General features: G+C 32.4%; 1 protein-coding gene across 1 annotated transcript; it reads right to left on the reverse strand.

Moving 5' to 3' along the window:
- Window positions 1-7,182: 7,182 nt before the first annotated feature.
- Window positions 7,183-8,134, reverse strand: LOC124457740. The gene has a single exon (XM_047007931.1). It carries the CDS (start codon window positions 7,947-7,949, stop codon window positions 7,296-7,298), a length of 654 nt encoding a protein of 217 aa, XP_046863887.1. The 5' UTR covers window positions 7,950-8,134; the 3' UTR covers window positions 7,183-7,295.
- Between the last annotated feature and the right edge of the window lie 2,023 nt (window positions 8,135-10,157).

The raw sequence follows: 10,157 nt of genomic DNA on the forward strand, positions 1-10,157 counted from the left end.
GTGATCAATGTTAGTTCTCTCAAATCTTAAACAATATGTAGTATAACTGTCCAATGATTGAATGATCATGATCATAAACTGAAAAGCCCCAAACATTTGTTTATAATAAAGTAAATAATAGTATGGCGCTTTATGGCTACAGATTTTTTGTCCATTGAAATATATGTTCAGGAATGTAGGATTTCACTGCCATATAACGGTCACGATTCCCAAAGCACTAAAGAAATTATGGCTAAAAGTTCTGCGGAACAACAATTTTAGTAGCATCAATCTGCTTACCATACGCCATATTAACATAAATCACATCACACACTCGCATAAATTGACTTTGATATGTTAAATTCATGCATACACTTCAGTAGTCCTTTACTTACGATTTTGGATGCAAATTTCTGCTGATAAAACTCAAAACAATGTTGGCTTGCTTTTGAACATCAATGACTGAAATGTCGCTCGCGAGATCGTCTTTGCCAAGCATTTACAATTCATCCATAAATTCTTCGTCCTCTTGAAAAAATTCCCAGTTTGGAAAGCAGCATTCATGTCAATATATGAATTTGTAAAAGATTTCCATAAATTCCATCTGATTGTAGATTAGTTTCTATCATGCTTTAGAAAATTAGTATGAAACGATCAAACATTCAATTCAGACAGTGAGCTTGACTATGTTAGTTCAGTTGGCTATCAGTCAAAATAGGTCAAACCAATCACAGTAAGACAAAATTCAAATGAACCAATTGTAAGATAGCAAGTGGACTACCTTGTAGGTCCGGCCACCCCGCTTATCGGTCGAGATTATTCCAGATCTTGCACTGATCTGTGTATTGACCAATGAAATATGCGTTTTTGGCGTTTATAGACTCCTTTATCCGTCGAACCAGTCAAGCCACCCCGCTTATCATTCTGTTATTCCAGGTCAATTAAAATTCAACTGATCTGGTTACCAAGGAGATATTCATTGGATTAGTCATTAGTTTTCAATAATAAAAAAAGCTGGATTTTTATCACGAAGTAAATGCGATAATAAAGTAAGAATAATTAATGAATTTTTAATTAATATGAATAGGTAATTTTTGAATTTCAAACATCAGTCGCGCAACGGATTTGACATACTATAGATCCGCCCCTGTACAGTACTAGAATTGTCACTTATGGGTTAAAAAGTTCTCTCCAGGTCCCTGCATTTAAAAATGGTTTTTGAAATTCTCTCGGTGTAATAGAAAAAACATGTTCCCTTTTATTGGTGATGCATGCAAGGTTGGACAATCGATCTTCCTTCATTCTGCTACGCAAATAGTTTTTATACGTTTTAAACAACGAAATGACTTTCCTTGGATGCGGAAGAAACAGGCAATGTTAAAATATGTCTTAGCAACATATATTTATTTATTACTGAACGCTTACACCATTTGTGAGTTTTGTTCTATTTATACTACTACTAGTTGCAATTAATGAAAGACGTGCAACGTTAAAACTTATGTACCTTAACGTAACAATATAATGAGAAATGCAAGAATTCCGAAATGTGCAACAGTCCAGCAGAAAAGCTTGTCTGATTTTCGTAATCTTCATACACATGACATTAAAATCAGTAATTTTGAGGTGCTTGCATCAAATATGGCCATATAAATTTCCGACAACCATCCAAAATTTTCCGACAGACACATATGCAAGGATGTCGGAGGAAATAAGGAATTTAATTAGTAATGAGAATAATTTAAGATGCTCATTACATGCTACTTAATCTACTACAATATCAGTAAGTAATAGATTTTCAAAACGTAAACCTTTTTTAGGGTTTATCCCTCGTGACATTATTTTTTTTTGGGGGGGGGTAGGGGGGTTAACCGTTCTTAAGCCCCCTTTCAGCACTTATGTATTTAGCTGAGAATATGTTGTTTGAGCACATGCAAACGCATGGAAAGTTTTAGTCGAAATCGCACACTTTTTAAATAAATCTAAAACCAACTTTGTTTTTGTTACTTTTTGACTTCATACCTTAAGAAGCATACAAATATTTGAGCAGTCACGTAATCATACTTGTGAAAAGTCAGTTATGACTTAAACTGAAGTTTGAAGGCAGTTTAAAAACAGCAGGTTAAGAATTCATCAAACAATTCCTGGAAAACCAACCAAACCATCTAAGCATTTATAAAGCATTTTAGGAGGCAAACAACGTTTTAGTTTTAATGAATAAATTTAAGTTAGTTTCCGACTTCTTTGCTAACAGTTTTTTGTTTAACATGACAAAGAGGTGAAATTGGATTGTTGACAAGGTATGTTCAAAGACTTATGTGCTTATTAAAGGTGAAGTTCTTTAGTTAATGAAAAGTTTTACTTAAATTTCGAATGACAAACCATCAATATGCAATTTATGTTAAAATAGCTTTAAAAAGAATATTGGGTTTTTTTGTTGATTGAACTTAATACGTAAATCAAACCATAGTTCTGTTGTTGCATTTCCTGACAATGAGCAACGATGTTTACTGTTATAACAGATGACAACCACATTCTGTTTTATACATGATATTTAAAATAATCTTCTCCTCAATAAACATAATCATCGCTATAACCAGATAATTGAAAACTCTTCCTAATTTGAAAATAAAGAATGCTGCAATCTTTACAGCTGTAGTCTCTGATATCGATAGAACTGACATTTAGGCAAACTGGTACTGTAGTGAACTCTTTTAAAACGGGTGCATTTTCATGGGTTGCAATTACTAATTGTGCTTCATTCCAGCCTTTCTTAACGTATGAAAACGTGATACGCCATAACATAATTCCATTATTTTTTATACCGATAATTGCGTCAAATAAAAATCTGTGATGTTCCTACGTTTCGATCGTTTCATTTCGAGGGAATTTTTTATAGTATGGTTTCTATCTATAGTGGGCAAAGAATTTTAAGCTATAGGATATAACCAAAATCCTAGCATTCACAAAGGCAAACCGACAGTAGACTTTGACAATTTCGCTGTCTTTTGTAAATGATTTATACTAGCCATTAGAAGAAACCGAATAATTTTGGCAAGACATTGCTTTTTACAAGGTTGACTAACAAATCCTTCTGAACATTCAAAAAGGAGCAAGTCTTACTGTATGATGTGCTTGATTATTGGCACGTACCATTGTTATAGCTATACAATGACCTTCGACAGTAATCCGTTTTATATGGAAACTTTTATACAATAATTTAACTTTAACTAGAAAGTGAAAGAAAATATATGTCCATAAAACTGACATTCTCACGTCTAAAAGAATATAATTTTAGCGCTGTATATAAATATAAATGTATTGGTAAATGATGAAATCTGTATTTAATTGAAATTTCAAATGGTGTTGAATGTAAATTAATAAAAAATAGAAATAATGTTTTAAAAAACAAGCTGTTTAGTTATTTGTTTGATTTTCTGGTGTTTTCCCTCTAATTTAGAGACATAAATATCTTGCCACAATTAATACCCTCGTTCGTAAATTTTATACACGTAAAAGTAGATAAAGCCAAATGATGTTTTTCTACTTCAACTTAAAACGTAATTTAATTTTGAATTTGTTTTATAAAAACGCAAACGTTTGAGATTTTTTGAAATTGACAGACAAACACTTTCCTATTCATTTAACATTCCTGGGGTGGATCTGGGCTAAGTTAAATAAGTCACATGAATTACGTACAATTTGCGAAAAAAGCGCAAGTTCTCAAAGAAGTTTTGATAGTTCAATTAATTTTGATAGTCATCCGAAATTTGATAGTTAATGTTCTAAGAGATTGCTCCACTATAGCAGCTTTTTCTGTAAGCGTCTAAAGTTAGTTTTCTTTGATTTATGGTTCAAATTCATGTTTTGCATTAAAAAAACAAACAAAAAACGAAATTTTAACATTACTGTATATATTACTAAATCTTGTGCATTGACTCAAAAGTTGAGAAGTTGGGTAGTCTGACTTGCATAAATAAATATCATATTATTTTTATATAAACCTTGTATCATTTATTATTTCACTTATACTGAAGATGGCATCATGAGATGTAGAAACATGTCTATTTTAAAAAAACGTGTCGTGCATATTAAATGCACATTAGCAATAGTGCTTTTACGAAATAATAATGTTTAGTTACTTTCAAAAATTGTTATTTTAGCGTCATAAATATATGTAATCTTTCATTTTTTTACATAATGTGAGAATCTTCATTGTAAAAATCATCTAGTAATAATCTTCTCATACGGAATTCTAGTCGTACATTTTTACAATTACTTATGTAAACACTTTCTAATTTGATCTTTTATTGCGACAAAATGTAACTATACTATTAATAATGATAATGAAAATTTATTTAGTTTTGTTTACATTATATACAATTGCAAGTCTCTCTTTTAAAGATAACATGCATATGGCTACATGATTATATTGTAGTAACTAAAGTAAGTCTTCAGTATATACGTGTTTAATAAAAGTGTTTATTAAAATCTAATAAAATCTACCATTGTCTATTGTTTTTTTGACAGCTAAAATGTAATACGTTTATCTTATGGGAATATTTTTCTCACACATTTACTTACATATTTTCATGATTTTGATCAAAGCTCAAGCTATCGAGCAATTGCATAAAGTATTAAAATCCTTGTGGAAAACCCCAAATGACTGATGGAAAGGTTGACAAATATCAGTTTAAAAAAATTCTTATAACGAAGCTATTAAACATCTATGGAAATCTACAAACATGCACTCCATCATCCAATACGATCAATTTTAATTAACCAAAGAACCTACAATAATTGTGCATAGAGCTATAACATTTCTGTTTAAAGCTATAATATTTGTGTATAAAACTAAATTTCTTTCTAAAATTAGTTATAAGGCTTGTATATTTCTGGGCTTTACTGTTTATATTTTCTCTAAGGTTTGTCTCGTACCCAACATTAGTTTCGTAATATATATAAGTGATTGTCAGTGGTTAAGCCAAAGTCATCCGGACAAAAGTCTTTTCCTGAAATTAAATGAATTGGATATGATGGAAATCTCCATAAAATTTTGCACTAACTTAGAAGAAAGATTATTAAAAAAATTTGGTATTGAGTCATGTCTCCAGATAAATCAATCAATTAAGATATAAACTGCAGCCAGCAAATATTTGAAGTAATTATTCCGTGTGCATACAAATCGGTCAGTCTAAGGTCGAAATGCCCCCATTTATTCATATTTTTACAGTTGAGAAGGAGTTATTTATGTATCGTATGACAAAATTAAAATGTTTTTTGGTAGTTTAGATTGAGAAATAGATCATTTTCATTTGTTTGTGAATATTAAAACTTCGGTTTTCCGGCTTCGCGGTTTTGAAAAACTTTTATTGTTAAAATTTAAAATTTTCGAATTTCGTAGGGCTAAAACTTGACTAAAACCTCGTGAAATTTATCTGCGACAGCTGTTGTTGCAATGTATAGTATCATAAAGATTCAGAATACGCAAAATCTTTTTTTGTGTTAAGGGCACTTTCACAAGAAATACAGTGAGCTTTCATCAACAGCTGATTCCAAAAGGCTCTCCTATAATACAATTTAAAAATACAAACATAAATCTGTTAAGTACAACGTAAGACAAAAATGTGTGTAAAGCGCGGGCCACACTATCGTCGAAATGCAACGAATTTCGTGACGAGTCGCTCGTCAACGAGCCGTCGTGACGAGTACATGTGCCACATTGTAACGATTTTCCGTACAAGCATGGACGATTATCAGCGCAAAAAGAAACTTCTATTATTGAAGAGAAAAATTCTACTGCTTCTAATTTCTGCAAAACGACGTACATACAAAAGAAGGTTCTGGGTACATCCCATAAATAAAAGGCAAGAAGAGAAGGGCTTGTATGACACGTTGTTGCAAGAGCTTCGTCAAGCTCAATTGGTCGCAACTTTCAGTTCCCGAGCAACATCCTTCCAATTATTTTTCTTTATATTGCGTGTATCTTTATAGTCAGGATAAAATTTGTCCCACAAACATCGCCTCTCTCTCACTAGCTCAATTAATATTTCTTGCCAATCCGCCATTTTGCCACAGCAAAGTGAAAGCAAACATTAGTCATGTGATTTTTTTTTGTCCAATCAGAGTAGATATGCAACAATTACTCGTCACTCGTCGACGATTTCGGTGTGCATGCTCAACGGCGACGAATTCGTCCATATCGTCATATTTTCTCGTTGACGAGCGACTCGTCACGAAATTCGTTGCATTTCGACGATAGTGTGGCCCGCGCTTAAACTGTTATCATAAATCATGGATGAATTCATATCAGTCATAGCTGCAATGCAAATAGGTAAGGTAGTTCAAAATTGCTTTATTAGCTATCGTAGCTTAACTTCAATATCATTTTGCTTTTGGAATCTTTTATCTGCAATTCTTTGGACATGCGTGCTGTCACCATTACCTCAGAAAACAATTAATTGTTGTGCTTTCGAATTATCTGACGATGTTCTTCGTTATAACATATATAATATATAAAATTATTTTCTCCTCCATAACACCATCACTGTCAAAATCAGAATTTTAAAATTGGGGGTTATACGATTTTCCATACAACTTCATTCATATATAGTATACATTGTATGTCCTACACTTTCTAATATGTAATTGGGTTGTTATTATACAAACATGAAGAGCATCAAAATTCCTTCTTTGACAAAGAGCATCTTTTAAAGAGCAGTCTAATCTTTTTCTACCATTAACCCTAGCACTTAGTTCTAAAGGGCATATTATATGTTGTCCAAAACCTCTATGAATGAAGAACAATTTTGAGAAATTTCATATTTGATTTATGCGCTTCCTCTGATAAAAGGTGCTGGTTGAAAAAGTTTTGTGATTTAAACATACCGCTTACTCATGTTAAAAAATAAAATTGTGGGTTGTGACATTTTATGCACCTCTATATTAAATAACTGTGCAATAAGAGAGAATTTATTTGAAAATGCCAGGAAAAAATTATAGTGTTTTACTTTAAAGGTAATATATTTTTATTTTGCAGATTTGCCTGTTTTTCTATCCCTATGTAGTTTATGAAATATTTATGTGTACATTGTAAATTAACACTAGCAATGATAAACTGACTATATGAAATCCTGGTATGAAATATAATTGATTAAACATTTAAAATGAAGTTTCCTTAGTAAGTTGTTTTAACTCTTTCACGTTTTATGTAAACAAAGTTTAGTTTGGTAAGTTCCTTGAAAAGGAAGTCATTGTTTCTATTCATCAATATACTTCATTTTTTTTTTGTAAGTTCCTTGAAAATGAAGTCATCGTTTCTATTCATCAATATACTTCATTTGTTGGCCAAACCACAGTTGTGTTGTGGCATTATTTGATGATGAGCAACGATGTTTTGCGTTATAACATTTATAATATCCAAAATTATCTTCTCCTCCTTCACCTGTACAGGAAGTTGATTTAAAATCTTTCTTATTGCAGTAATTTAAAGCTGATGAACTATCTAAATGGAGAATTTCGACATCATATTGCCAAAAAGGAACGCTACAGTCTTTGCAGTTGTAGCCTCTAATATTAATATACCTGACGTTCAGGCAAACTGGTGGTGGTGTAATGAACGTTTGGAAAATTGGTGCATTTTTATGGGTTGCAATAACTAAATCTGTTTCATTCCAGCCTTTGTCACCGTATGAGCACGTGATACGCCATAACGTGTTTCCGTCTTCTTTTATACTCTTCATTGCGTCGAAAGAAAGTCTGTGATCTTCCCATGTTTCATTCATTTCGTTACGAGGAAAATTTTCATAATAGGGACGATCTCTATACGGAGCACGGAACTTAAAGCTATAGGACATAACCAATGTCCAAACATTCATGGAATCAAATTGACAATAAACTTTGGCCATTTTATTTTTATTTGTAAATATTGTATACCAGCCATCAGACTGACCATGAAAATTTTGACAAGACATTGCTTTCTTTTCACAGCGTTTACCAACAAATCCTTCTTTACATTCACAATAGTTACATGTCTTAGGGTACGGAGCATCTGATTTTTGACACGTACCATTATTAGAGCAGTACGATGAAAACTGGAAGCTTTCTGTACAATATTTTGACTTGAACTAGCAAGAGAAACAAAAACATAAAACGACAATCTTACTTTAAAAGTAATTAATTTTTGTGTTTTACATAAAAACATGAAACAAAGAAAAATCTAAAAAGGGAAATACCTGGAAAAAAGTACCTTTTACTATAAATTTTAATGCGGCTGGTTAATTGCGATTACAAATCATGATAAAATTTTTAAAAATCCTCGTTAACAACTACGTTTTTAGGTATGGTGATGTGTATTTACTTTGAAGTACATTTTCTCGGCTATATAATTGCCACATTTTATCACTAATATGTATAAATCATATATGTATAATATGTATAAATATGTATAAATATGTTGATATTTTGAGATTTCAACGTAAGTAACAAAATGCAGATTTTCAAAAAAGACTAGCATTTCTTCATAAATGCAAGGTGTTAAAAATATATTGATGAAATATGTGAATTTTGCATTAAGACGTTTGCAGCTTAGATATTTATTTGATTTTTGGCGTCTTTTCCTCTAATTCAGAAAGATAAAGGCTTTGCTACGTACAAGACAATAGCTCATCAACTTTACACTCGTCAAGGTTTGAATTTCCTTTCTCCATAATGCAAACGCACAATATTTGTTCTAACTGACTGACAAACATTTTCCATTCATTCAACACTCAACCTCAATGCAATAGAAGTTAGTTGTAGTACTTTGCATAAATAAAGTCTGGAATATCATCAGCCCACTAAGAATGTTGAGGGAAACAGTGTAAAATTTAAGTACATGTATACTGCTATAGCTATTAGCATTTGTGAAATTTTTCACAAGTAAAGTGTATACATATGGGAATGTGTTTATACAAAAATTATGTTCATATGTGAACTATATTTGTTAGTCAAACAAATCATATATGAACTCATTTCACATAGAACGTGTTTAAATTTCATATATGAACTTGTTTCACGTGTGAACTTTTCTCTTGAGACATTAAACATTACGAAGTTGAACAGAATTCATTACGAAATTTAAATATACGTAAATGTAAATAAGTATGCCCATTATTTAAGGAGTCTTTGCATTGAACCCCAGCAGTGTTGTGTAAAACCTCCTTAGGTTAGTATATAGAAGAGATAATAAATATTTAATAAAACTTTTACAACAATTTACACAACACTCAGAATCTCGGTGCTCTCGCTAGACAATCCTATCAAGTGTCTTCCGCAACTTATGCTGTGATGGAGAAAGTTTTATACCACAACGTTTTGACACCAATCCCAACGCTCAAGACGCTGCTAGATCGTGGTTGCACTGGTTTGCTACTCTTCCAAAACCCTTTGTAGCTGCTATACCTAACGAAGAAGTGAACAAATTAAAGGTTCTAGTCAATTATGTTTCTGCCGACGTTTATCAACTTTTCTGTGAAGCGACAACCTTCGAGGAAGCATAGAATTGTTAAAAAATCTCTATGTTAAGGTTCCTAATGATATTTTCGCATAAGTTAGCTACTCGTAAACAACAATCTGGCGAGGGCCTGATGAGTATATGCAAGAATTAAAACGCAAGCAAAGATTGTAATTTTCGTAGCGTGACATCAAATCAATATCGAGACGAAGCTGTAATGAGACGCGTTTATAGCAGGTCTTCTTTCAACTAACATCCGCCAACGTCTTCTTTGGGAATAAAACATTAGACCTTCAGACAGCTTTTGATCAAGCCCCGAGCCTTAGATACAGCACAGAGAACTTCTGAAACTTATGCAGACGGAATTCCAATAACAGCTGCTGCTCTATCAAATAAGGACGGGGAGAATTCGTTTATTAATCAACGGGCATTCGAAACCAAGATAAAATTGATCAATCTGACGGACATCAAGAGAACAACGGCATAGAAAGGTACGTTGCCGCCTCTTCTAGATCAGCGAAATGTTTCTTCTGCGGTAATCGACCCCACCATCGCTCCGCATGCCCGGCTAAAGACGCTTATTGTTATAAATGTAAAAAGAAAGGACATTTCCAAAGAGTATGTAAATCGGTCGCCTCAGGCTTCGTATATAGCATTAGCATCAACTAAACATACAGTAGCAAAGTCA

This window comes from Xenia sp. Carnegie-2017, unplaced genomic scaffold (genome assembly GCF_021976095.1).
Source record: "Xenia sp. Carnegie-2017 unplaced genomic scaffold, XeniaSp_v1 HiC_scaffold_6, whole genome shotgun sequence".
Classification (NCBI taxonomy): Eukaryota; Metazoa; Cnidaria; class Anthozoa; order Malacalcyonacea; family Xeniidae; genus Xenia; species Xenia sp. Carnegie-2017.